This window comes from Bombus bifarius, unplaced genomic scaffold (genome assembly GCF_011952205.1).
Source record: "Bombus bifarius isolate JDL3187 unplaced genomic scaffold, Bbif_JDL3187 scf7180000008208, whole genome shotgun sequence".
Classification (NCBI taxonomy): Eukaryota; Metazoa; Arthropoda; class Insecta; order Hymenoptera; family Apidae; genus Bombus; species Bombus bifarius.
Window position 1 is genome coordinate 1,514,713 of NW_022884511.1, and position 13,613 is coordinate 1,528,325.

Sequence of the window (13,613 nt, forward strand, 5' to 3'; positions counted from 1 at the left end):
TGCTGCACGAAAGAAATCAAACAATTTCATTTTTATAAATTATTACTACGTAAAACAATATATATAATACAATTTACATAAATTATATAACAAATATACGATTTATACAATACATAATGACGTAACGTATGATTGATATTTAAAATGTTTCAAATTTATGATACTGCCTGATATTGTATTACGAATAAGTTGAATAAAATTGCGATTTTTATGTAGCATGACAAATGAGAAAAATAAGGAATTTAATTTTATTAAATTACATATCATAGTAGCGAAGGGATGCAAAAATATTCGCAATTTTAGCAGTAGTATGAACATAGCCCTTGGCGAATTTTAACTCTGAATCGGCTCATGCGTTTCCGTCTGGCCTATGGTTCCCTTTTCTACTGAAACTTCGAGTGCTTTGTTACGTTTGTTAAATGAATTGCAGAGTGCATTCTGAAGCGCTAGACGCTAATGACTCTTTCCGAAGGAAAGTCATTTGTTTTCAAATTACATAAATTATCTCGGTGGCAAGCAATGTTTTAAGTTGCATTGATTGCATTAGTCAAATTAGTAGTAATCATTTAAACAATTTGATTTCCCCTATTTTATCCTTCGGTCATTTTTCTTAAATTTCACTACGAACTTTTCGAATAATCTAATAGCCCAAAAAGTCCAAAGTAAAATGTAATTCTAAAAATTAGCAAATACTTTCGGCTATATCAAGATAATCAAATACTCTAGTCCAGAAAAAAATCAAGCTTCCTCGATAAATTCTAATACTCTAATGTGTTAGTCAAACACTGTAACTCCCTTCGCTCGAAACTTGAAATAATAATATTACACGAGTAAATCCTTTGGTAGTAACAATGATAGTTAGCGACTTAATTGAAAGGTATCGATGTGGCAATTATACGGAAATAAGGATCCGCCTTTGTCTGCGTTCTGTGGTGCACTCTACTCGAAATTCTATGCCCTATGCGCCAGAATTCTGCGGTTATTGGAGCACCACGGGGACAATCATCCCCTGCAGCGAGAATATCTTCCTCTGGAGCACGAATACATTATGCGTACAATCCACGAAAGATCTTTTGAAGTAAATTTGAATAATAAAGAATTTTAAGCCCTTACAGGGATGAAAGGTTTGTAGATGCTAGAATAAGATACGCTCGCTGCGAAATACATACATAGCTTAGCTCCTTTTGCATAATTTTGTAAATGCGAAAATTTGGAAATTTCATGAAGCAATAAGAAAATCAGATTCAAATAGAAATATTCATAACTTATTTATATTCGCTTCTTTCTGATTTAGAAAAATAGATTGGTGGATGTTAGTTAAACGTTAAACGTACTTTCTGATACATTTTAATCCTAAATCATCCGAAACTTTCTTGTCTGAATAATAACGGGCTTTTCTATTGAACGCACCGCGACCTTCGGCGTCTTCAAACGAAGTTTGGAATAAATTCGAAGGCACAAGACTTTACTGTATCACTTTCCCACAGAAATTTAATTATTTTAAGACTATGAAGTAACGCAATGCTTAGAATATTTCCATGAATTTCATCAAGTCTATTGTTCTGCTCGAAGAACGTCGAGGATTAGATTAAGCTGATACGACTTTGATTGCCCATTGTATGCAGGAATATGTAATCTTACTTGAAAATTTTTAAACTCACCATAGCGTCCTTCTCGTTGTAATGAAGATATTTTGCCCACTCGACCCGAAATCATCCAAATATCGGCCGGTTGCATTGTCATGTACCAAACCGAGGCATCGATTAGCCCATTTCTGTGCAGCTTTACCCAAACCTGGATGCCACTTCTGAAACAATATAATATTTCCTGGTCATATTACGTATCATATACTCCTGTTCATAATTATCAGAGATTCATCGTTAGAGACACTTATAATAAAATAAGAAACATTTATAGTAAATGAATAAATACAATAAATAAATTTAGGAAATGAAAATCTTTAAAAATTGTCACTTGATTTGTAAACTAAAAAACCAGCGAAGAGCCATCTCCTCAATTGTTAAAATTCCTTAATCAATTTTCGATGTATTCACGTTATATCTAGAAAACAGCAGTAAGCACGAGAAATATAAAAAAGTCATTGCCCGGCTATTTTTAAAGATGAAAATCCTTTTAAAGCACAATCTCAAATGGCCTCATAACCAGCACGATCCCTTCACATCCACTTCGCGATACAATCTCCACAGAAATTTATCGAAGAACCCCTCCGTAGGTTCCCTCCATGAAACGAAAGCGACTGTAACCAAGTGGCACTTCGTTTATTCGGAGCCCGTTAATTTTCACCCCGGTATCGCTTTAACGCGAGAGCGATCCGAGTTTCCTCATAAAAATTTATAACTCGCCACGACCTTACGATAGTCGCGTCCGGCCATCGAACCGCGGCGTTAAGCACTTTTACGCGAACGTCTCGAAGAGGGAAGGACTTTTCTGTACGAGCCCCGCGATTTTGCCAACCCCGTTTTTCACGTGAAGATTAGAACGATACCGTGGCGTCGTGAATGCATCGTCGCGTCGGCATCGTAACGAACCGCTCGTAAACGAGAGTTTATTAAGATGTACTATTTATTAGAGAAACGCGGATATGTTTACGTAGGTACTAGTGGCATTAGGCACTGTGTGAACTCTTCGAGATGAAATCTTACGCCTCAGTTACTATATTAAATATCAAGCAATAGTTTATTACTTTATTTAAATTTCGTGAAATTATAAAATCTAGGAGGAAGAAATAGCGATGAAATAGTATCAAAGGAATCCTTGAAACTACATTTCATGGCGACAATATTAAAAAGCAGAATTTGATAATGTAAAATGATCGCAGAAATTACAAATAAAATGTCATGCTGGTGTATAAATTAAAAATTCAGAAAATTTCCGTGAAACTTAACTTTCTTCCTGATTAAGCGTGTGGTAAACGCAAATAAAAAAATCATCCAATTTTGTTCCGTTGAAATTTTACAGAGCCTTTGCAGAATACAATTAGTTCAATTATCTTACGTCCGTGTAGTTGAAACAATTACAGAACATCGCGAGCAGGATGCGTTAATGGAATGAAGCCTGCATTTAACAAATGAAATCCAACTTTGAAATAAAGCAGTCTGTGTAATTTGTATTAAACAGAAATTCCAGATAAATCTGCATATTCCTGCAACGAATTCGTAGAACGAGTTAGAGTGAATTGTAATTTATAAAATTAGTTTCGTTACTCGGCAAAGATATCGTTTTCCCCTTACATACTTTCTTATAGTTAAGGAAATGGATCCGTTTTTCATTGGCGTTTTTGACATGAAATGATATTAAGCTTTCTGTAAATGTTTTTTAACGTAATCCTCATCGAACCAAAAGTGTGAAATCCACCTATGAATGAATGAAATTATACTTTTGCAACTATCATTCAAACGGTAATTAACGCCGAAATGTTGTGACAAGAATCTTATTGTAATTGTAAAATAATAATTGGTTACAACATTGTACTAATTATTTTCAACAAGAAATATCTTGGAAAAATCTTGTACAGGAGTTCCAACAAATCTGTAATTACTTATATGAATTCTTTCTCCTTTAGGATGGGTGAACACTCTTGACCACTGTTTCACTTCATGTTTGGCTATTATACTACAATTATTTTTGTCATAAACTGACATTTAATATAAATTAGCACAGTTCTATGTCAGAAACTAGTACCACAGAAGAGTAAATTTAGCTTTAGCTCGTAAGAAATATAAAAATTATACAAAAATTACTGCAATAAATTGTTAAAAGTGTTAAATTACAATAAACATTTAAGAGTTATTAAATTTGATTCAATTATAATAGAACAATCATTTTTCACAACATCGGGAAAGATCGTTCGACCAACCAATCGGAACATTGTCAAGAGTATGTCACCGGGTATACATGTAAAGTGGTCATTTTCATTTCTATTTCCGTACTGTGAATATCGAAAACAAATTTTGTTTTACTTACTAACAATTTAGCTATTTATCTAATATTACATTTAAAAAAGTGATTAGTAGCATTAAAGTGATTTAAGTGATTATGTTACGATAGAAAAATCATTTCTTATGACATCAGCAAAAATCGTTAATGTGTATACATCAATTTACGCGCAGTCTGGTACACACAGACTTGAAAATATACCATTTATATAAAACACTTGCGCCACTAATTTAAAACAACTCTATTGCTAATTTATAAATATATGTCATTAATTTCAGACAATTATTCCATTAATTTGTGACAATTTACTATTAATTAAAAACAAATATTCCATTAATTTTTAACAATTATATCATTAATTTATAGTAAAATGCTATTAATTTGAAAAAATTAAATTAATGATTTATTTTATTTCATCTACTATTCATTAAAGCCTTGAAATCTTTCACATGATATTTTATTTCTATTTAATTCTAGTTTTTAATGTTAAATACTTTACTTAATTTTTCATTTTACTACTTCATATAAAATCAGTGCAATGCACTAGCAGTGCAAAATGTACCCATTGATTGACTATGGAATTTAACTCTTCGTGTCCGCTCAAGGCCAAAGAATTAAACCATTTTCATGGATTTGAGGAAGCAACTGTAATGAAATCAAGGACCACGAAATCTCGCCATCCAATCATGCATGTACTATTGGTAAGCCGCATGGTTTGCTTCCTTTGGCGATGAATTCCAATCTTCAAATATGATTATTTGAGCTCAGATACGGGTTTAATACGAATTCTATCAATATGTATACACTTCAATAACTAAGAACATAAAATATATCTTTATTGAAAGATATTTAAAACGCATCTCTATGCTCGTGTACAAACCTAACAGAGTGATGTACAGATTTTATTTTTGTCTTAATAATTTTCGACTTATTGTCATAATCTATAGCATTCTCTGCTTTTGAAAACATAATTGATAAAATTATTTGAGAACCAAATGTAATGCAGTTAAATGTCCTGAACAATTTCCTACATACTGTACCCTATTCCCTTTAACAAATTAGATATTATATTATAATTAATAATAAGATATAATATTGCGTATGAATGATCTATATTTTATGAATAGATACTAACTTGTAAGATATATTTTGATAATAACCTTTACTCTCGCTCGCACACTTATAGATATACTCATATTAAAATCACGTACAGCACTAATTAATAAATTTCAATACTAACTAATTCTTTACTATCCAATAGTTTTACATCTTTTGCTCTCGATAACATGAATGACAATTACTCGTGAACCAAGTATAATACAAGCATATTTAAGAACCTTTTACGTAATCTATTTATCGTCTATTCATAAATCTATTCACGAATCCATTTCCTTCTCTCCAATTATACATTAAATTGAAACAAATAAAATCTAGTGCAATGTAGGATAAGATATTTTATAGATAGATATTTTATAGATATTTTATAGATAGATATTTTATCAATAAATAGAATTATCAATTTATGATATGTAATGAGATCCGAGAATATTCGCCTCCCCGTGGTGGGTCCCAGTAATTAGTAACGTTTTCCAAATATTAATATCTCGAAATACTATTGTAAATATTAGACAGTTAATATAATATTAACTTTAATATTACAGGCATATTACCATTTGTAAAACGATACACATATTAATATTTCCGAGTATTACTATCAGAAAAACGATATCAACCTAGCAACTACTTTAATACATTCCAACCTAGGTTATCAAAAATTCCTTTCGGAGTTTCGTGATCTAAACTGGACTGGTACTAGCCGCGGGGGCATCGTGGGACGTCCTGGGATCCCGTGGACCGCCGTAGGACGCCATGATATATCTCGAGAACATCGTGGAACGAGCGCGTTTTAGCTTTAACGAATTATAAGATACTTACGTTAAGCCGATCGCAACCCCATTATGTACAATGACGCTTGTCGAACTCGCAACGAAAAATAAAAATCTATTTTCTTTCGCCCCTCTCGCTGATTACATAACACAAATTGTTCTCGAGATTTATTGGCTCCGTATCGTTCATCTATTGCATTCCTTCTATCTATTGCACAGCGTACTCGTTCGCGCGTCGGTCAACGTGTACTTGAGATTCTCTTGTATTCGTAAGTCGGCCAAAGGACACCTTCGTTTTAGTGACTGCTCGATAACTGTTCGCTCATTGCGTCGAGTCGCGAGGGTTATCGTCGAGCCGATGGTACTCGCAAAGTCCAGTCAAGGATATGCGACTCTGCCCAATTGGTACTTCGGTACTCAGACAGGGTTAGAATCTGTAATTTGATGTACTTCGTAATCTTGTTCGGCGAGTCCCTCCCACTGGGAGTGGACCCTTCTAGTTCAGTTGGGACAAGTTCCTCGTAATCCTAATCAGTGGTTCCTCTCATCGGGAGCTCCACTTGTTCATTTGAAGTGTGTCAGATTACAGGCCCGCACGCTCGATCCTTGGCTGGGCGACCGCGACATCATCGGTCGATGATTTCGACCGTGGTTCGCGTAAATTTCGAACGGCGAAGCAGGAATCGAGTGACGATCAATCTTTGAACCTCCCGCCGAAACTTAGTGTTATATTGCGCACGGGAATGCGTCACGTAGGTTCCTTGCTTCTTTCGAGAGATCGCGATCTCGTTCGTTCCGGACACGTCACGATTTTTCTTTTATTCTCTGATTCATCGTTATCCTTTTTGCCTTCCCTCTTTTTAAGGGAAGTACAGTTAACTCATGTCAGAGTTTACAATTTTCCGATATTTTGAAAGTTAGAGTTTAATAGAACGACTCGAATTCCCCTTTGCAAGACACGAAATTACGAATAAAGTATCGATAGTTTCGTTTTCTTTCCGCCGTTTCAAGTTAGACAAATGTATCTTTGATACTGTTCATAACGATCGGCGTAATTGCATGGAAGATAGCTGTTGTGTCGTGTGTGCCTTATTTTAAGATTATAAAATTCACGTGAGCGCTGTGTAGGAAGTAGATATTGCGTGACGCATACATTATTTTAAGTTTGTATTCATGTAATATTCATGTAAGCGCTGCGTAGGAGATAGGTGTTTCACAGCTTAGGCTCAGAACTCGACATTCTTCCCAACAACTTGAATGTCGAGATTTGCAAGCAATTTTGAGTAACTCGTGAGCAGGTTTCGTAATTACCTGCTCATGGTGAGACCTGGTAATTGGCATCGTTTTTCAAAGATTAGTCTTCACGTCATCCTACCCTTTCTTTACATTATTTTATCATTACTACGCTAACATAGTCCAGTGTAGATCATGCAAAAGTTCTTTCGGAATCTTTTCGTTGAACTGACAATCCCTTGTGGAACGCCTGTGGAATACCGCAAGGACCTCGTGGGGCGCGTGCGTCTTAGTTTTAATTAATTAGTTTTAATAACCTTTATAATAATGTGTATAATCTTTGTATAGAAGATGAATGTTACGTCGTGTATGCTTGCTTCTAAGTTTATAAAGATTTGTGTAATCCTTATATATATACATGTGTGTGTATTTATTCATTTATTTATTCATTTATGATATAATATAATATGTATAACGGTTCCATATAATATACACGTATATCATGTAAAGATTATGGAGAGTTGCGTGCTATATGCTTACTTTTAAGTTTTATATGTATTAGTTTTAACTTTCAACTGAGGCAGCTAACGCGGGATGCGTGCGTCTTAACCTTAATTAATCATAAGGGAGATCTTATGCCTCAGTAAATTATTAGCATCCATCGTGGGACGCAAGGAATATCGTAGAAACATTGTGAGATACGTGTATTCAAGTTCTAGTTGATTTTAAGACAGATATATCTAGGTTAAGTCCATGGTGCACGATCTCTCTACCGAGATACATTACCTAACATAGAGCAAAAAGTTAAAAGCTCCTTTATCTAATTCTTTCAAATACTAAATTATTAAACAGAACGATTGATTTAACAAAGTATTTATAGTTTAATTTCGCCCTAAGTGGAGGTCTTTGATGCGAGAGACTGCTAGTAGAGCTGCTATCTAATGTACATTAAATTAAGTAGGTTTTAGTTCTAAGATCTAGATTAAGTTAATTTTAAGTCTCATTGGTGGACGACGAGAGACGAGTAGGGGTTTTATTCTTCGTTTCAAGTTTTAGTCTTAAGTCTTGGTTTTAAACCTTGATCTTTGGGTCTTAATTTTAAGTTTTAGAATTAGTTTTAAGTCTTACATAGCAACACGGAAAAACAGTGAATGTCACATCTATACCTCGTCTGTGATAGTATCGTTCGGAAGCCGAAAAATTGAATTATACAGCTTTCAACGTTATTACCGAATCGTTCTCGCATTTTCTACTCTTCCAGATTGTTTCCTCTGTTATTGCCTCCGAATCAACGGATAAGCTCCTTGCGTTCCAACTTTTGTTAATGAAAATCGCGCTGCATCGCGGAAATTACCAACTTTCCTCGAAGCGGTTGATTCACTTTATGATATTTGGAAACGTATAATGATACGATGTTTGTGCTAGTGTTGGTGTTTGGACTTAGAATTCTGTGAAAGTAACTATTATTTCTCTCTTTCTCTTTTTAACACTATAACTTCTAAATTCGTCAAAATAATAGCTTTAGATTTTTTGTTTTTTTTTTCTTTGAGGATTATCTGAAACATACAGCTGTTTTTAGCGAAATTAATATTCACCTTTATTAAAATAGAAACATGATCATATGTACGTACTTACCTACTAATTTATTATCATATCGTTTTAATTAAAGATATCTTCGTGTAATATATTTAGGTTTATATGTGGTGGTAATGACAGGTACTTCACGTATATTCGTGGAATTTTTTAATCGTGTATAAAATTTTAGAAATTATGTTAAATTCTTTGATTAATTCTCCTTCCCATGAAGAAGATTGTGGAACGTGAACGGAATATGGAAACTTACAAATTGAGTTACATTTAGAAAGTTATGAAGTTTTCACAAGGTCGAGGTCTAAAACTTCAAAAGTGTAGAATACAGAAAAATTATGTAGATTTTGTGGAGTTATGGAGTTCTTTAACATGTTTTGTGTCATAGACTAGTTTACAGATGTAAAACTTTCAACGGATAAAGATGTTTGCCACGCTGCACTGTTAGAGAAAGATACCATACTACAACAGTGAAACACAATGACGGTTTTCAAAGCTGATTTAAAATATTTAAATGTCCTATTTTATTACCGAAACGGTTGTTAATATTTATCGCGTGTTAATTTTAGTGGAGAATCATACACGTGGTTTCGAACGTTCCATGTCTTGATTAAAATTGAGTATTTTCCTGTCCATGAGTAATTAAATGGCTTGAAAGTCTGGCTGATGATCAGCAGCGCGTTCCAATGTTATTTGACAATAACGAATGCTGGTACTTCAACCACAGGGATTCATCATCGTTAATGCGTTGCCCGTGAATAATCAGGATCAGGGCATGACTTATGAGATTATTTATTATGCATTAGCCGTAATAGCGGGAAATATCCGCGAAACAACGTAACGATCGTCCATTTTGGTTTTACCGGCAATCAACTTAAAATTCATCATTTGACGCGAGCTATAAAGCTCCCACGGTAACCGTACAATCCGTTGTTACGATAGTGAAACGTGTTTAATGGCAAACGCGAAGTAATTGTTTCGGATGTTGAATGAACAAAACGCTCTGTAACGAGATTGATTTTGGTGACGAGCTACTGTATTCCACGTCGACGTGAACCAAATCGAAAATTTATTTGTAAATAAAAATACATGAGATATTTCCACATGGAATTGTTTCTATGCGATACGATATAAAAATCGTATATTTAAAACTTTTGTGTTAGATCAGTAACTTTTAAATAAGCTATAAAAAGTTGATTCGCGAATATTCAGAAAATATCCGATTCGATGGATGTTCGTGATTATTTGAATAATAATACGAAATATTTCTACATGAAACTGTTTACTATAACATAGAATTTGAATATTCGACAAATTTTCTAAAAAAGGATATGAAATTTTGTGAAACATTAATATTTGAGATGCTTGCAATTACTTGAATAGAGATAATATAGAAGTACATGAACATCGAACAGTCTGCTAATAGAAAAATAATCGAGTCCCATATTAACTGAACTGGTATTATCTTCAGTAAAACTCTGCATATTACCTATAGATTATCTGATATCTCGAAAATGCCCTTATTTTATTTTCAAATATAATTCCCAATTTCAAAGATTCGCGTTCAATTATTAAAAAAAAGAATCTCAATTATAACAACGAATCGCGTACTAGAATCACGTTTCCTCGTGGCAGGTGGAATTTTATCAAATGAAGGCGGGAAGGCCGGAACCCCTTTGTGTCTCTTCCACGCTTCGTTAGCCACCCCGACAAAAGCAACTGCTCGGTTTTTTAGGAAAGAAAACGCGGCTCATTGCCTCGGCGAGAGGGAATTCGTCCGTCGCGGCGAGAGAAGCTTGGGATCGTTAAACCGACGCCTGTTACAAATGTTTCCACTCGCTCAAACGGCGAACGATTCACCACCGGCTTGTTCAAAGCTACCAATGTTACACTCGGCTCTACTACTCGTGCTTCGTCACGCCACAAAAATAATCGAATTCGCTACGACTCGTTGGTAAATGCAATTGATTTACTTACAGCGAGGATGTAAGGATGTTGTGATGTTTTTGGAAGGGTAGTTTTGGTTTGGTGCCTTTGGCTGAGGTAATAAAGCGTGAAATGCATAAGCTTTGTAAATTAAATATTAAATAACATGTACAAGTAGTGTACTTATGAACTAAAGTGTACATATAGGAATATAAATTGCTCATAAATATATCCTATTTTTATTATTTCAAACATAAGACTAATTAGATGTTTTCGTCGAGAAATACACGTAATTCTTGTGAGAAAGAATTTAGAATTCACCGTATATTTAGAATTTAAAATCACTGTTTCCTTCTCTCAGCGATAAACTGACTTTTATTTTATGAAATTTCGTAACTACACGCTTTTCCTCTAACGTTTAACAGCAAAAAAAATATCGAATGAAACTTCAATGGCATTGCCAAAACCAAACGTGGAGTATACAATCGGAGGGAAATAACGTTGTTTATAGGGAAAGTAGTTTCGCGGTCCTGATTATGTAAACTGCAGTTCGTACGTAAAGTTTAATGCTGGTTTTACTGGGATAAACATGATCCAAAAGTAATTTCCATTTTCACGATAAGACCAACAGAATATCGATTTCCTTTGTTTCTCTTTTTTTTGCATGTTTCCTTTTCTTATTTATTGATTTCGTTTTCACTAAGGGGATTTTGGAAATCGTGAATGAGAAAACGATGCCATTGTTTGCATAAAATAATTCTAAATTTAGTCAAGATACTAATGTCGATTTCAAACAAAATTTAGTATCGATTTTATCAGCTCAACTGAAAAAAATGTTTCAAACATGAAAATTAACATTTTACATAAAATTCCTATAACAAAAAATAAAAAATAAATAAAAAATGGGGAAAAAATAAAAATATGATATGAATGAATAAAAAATAAATTCGGACACCAGACTGTGTACAACTAAAACTCGTTATTCGCCAAATTGATCTGAACAATTTTTTAATCAAGAAGCGAAGGGAAGATATAGTGAAATTTTTTAATTAAAATTTCTTTATTAAAAAATTCTTAAGCTCTGAAGCATTTAATTTTTATCTCAAAATTTTAACTCAAAGTTTGCAACTTTCTTTCATAACAATGTATTCTGTTACGTTACTGCAACAGCAACATTTCCTTAATCGCTCCCTCAGCATTAAATTTCCTGTTTATAATTGTTTAGACAAATACAGAATGTCCAACGCAGTTAGGACGATCACAATACCAATTATTAATAACAATCGTCAATTTCCATTTCATCCATCGTAAGGAAAGACCTTCGTGAACCAACATTTCTTTTTCTTGTTTCCTCATAGAAAGATCCAGTTGTAAAAGAGACAAACCAAAAACTCAGAAATTTCATCAAAGAAACCATCTCCTATCTCCGCGAATATAGAGGAAAGAACCTTGCTCCAGCGTGTACCGCGCTTTGTTTCACGTCGATATCCCGATCCCTCGCATCGAAAGCTCGCTCTGTTAAAATGCACGAGCGCGCCGGCGATGAATGGCGGTGGAAATTCTTGGAAACGCCGTGACCCACTTTTTTTTCCTGGGAATGCGTACGTTCCCTAGTAGTTGTGGGCAGCAGTGGGGGTAGTAGCAATAAAAAAGACGCTGACTCGGCGTCTGTCGCTGGCCAGCGCACAGGTGCTGCGCTTGGGATAGGTCAGCACTAGAGTGGGAGAAAGAGAAAGATAACGACACCGAACCGCTCGAAATTATGCTTCGCTTCGAACGAACGATATCTATGGTACGAAAAGTCGGTTCGACATGAAACAAAAACTGGGTTAAAGGGGAAGAATTGCTGCTTCTGACGGCGTGAGTTATGGGGAGTTGGTGTTGATAGATTTGGAATTACGGTCCGGTGAATTTTAGGGGCATTTTAATAGGCGATTGAACGTGCAATCATACTTTCACGTTATTGTTTATTTGAAAAGTAATTAATGATAAAAAAAGAAATAGCTAAAAGCTAATAAAATTGAAAACAATAATCGAGAATTGATAGATGATAACATTTAGAAATTAATTGAATTTAAAAAATAGATCGCGTACAAATATCACATACGTGAGCGGAATTCTTGAATCCCTTTGGATATATTCATGGTTAAATTTTTGTAATCAAAGTACTGGTACCATATTGTTAATTACATAATTAGTAATAATGTAAAAATAACAGAGATAACGATATTTGCAAAGAATGGAAGATCGAGAGAAATTTGTTAGCATTACCGTGTCTGAAATAATGAAGAACATTTAAGTTGAAAATTATGAGAAGATATACGCTTCAAGGTAATCATTTCGTATGCAAATATAATTTTAATCGTCCGCCTGGAAACCTTAATTCAACCGGCCCTCCCCTCGGTTTCAATTAAATCTGTTAATCAGGAAATCGTTGTACAAACTAATCTGAAATTTTCAATTAAAATGGAGTACTGCGAAGTCAATTGCAGAGGGCGAAATTAACAATCGTTGACAACTTACTCCCCTACCTTTCCATTCTAATTTTATTCAAAGTATAAATTTTACTCTGTACCTTCCTTTAAATTTACTTTCTCTCTTAAGACAACGTCATAAATAAAAATCATGTTAGTAAATGATTAATAAGTTGATAAAATTAACAATAAAATAATAACGTAATACGAATGATTTAAAAAATGAACTACAAGGTAGGCAATGAAATTTCAAGTGTAACGATAAAGTTGCAAGCGACTCACCATGGCGAGCATATTAGCCGCTGGAGGATTGACTTGCGTGCGAAAATAGTTATGCGTGTCGACGATCTTCTGTCGGACCCTGCCGCTGTTCGTTCTTAGTAGCTTGACAGGCACTCTGTCCCCATACAGCCTTGGTGCTGAAAGCAGAGGCAAACGTTCCTCTCAACAACGTCTCGATAACCGATACTCCTTGTCAATAAAAGTCCTCTTTTTCCCTTTTCCCTCTGTCTTTCACCCTCCCCTCTCTTTACGCGCGTTGCTCCATTTC

General features: G+C 34.4%; 1 protein-coding gene across 1 annotated transcript in view; it reads right to left on the bottom strand.

The window, feature by feature from the left end:
- The window catches only part of LOC117210659 (cysteine-rich secretory protein 2-like), an 87,858-nt gene that overhangs the window by 9,552 nt on the left and 64,693 nt on the right, over positions 1 to 13,613 (bottom strand). The window contains exons 4-5 of the mRNA XM_033453875.1: positions 13,346 to 13,482; positions 1,662 to 1,807 (exon numbers count right to left, since the gene is read on the bottom strand). Of these exons, the coding sequence (XP_033309766.1) occupies positions 1,662 to 1,807; positions 13,346 to 13,482 (283 nt within the window). The remainder of the gene's footprint in view (positions 1 to 1,661; positions 1,808 to 13,345; positions 13,483 to 13,613) is intronic.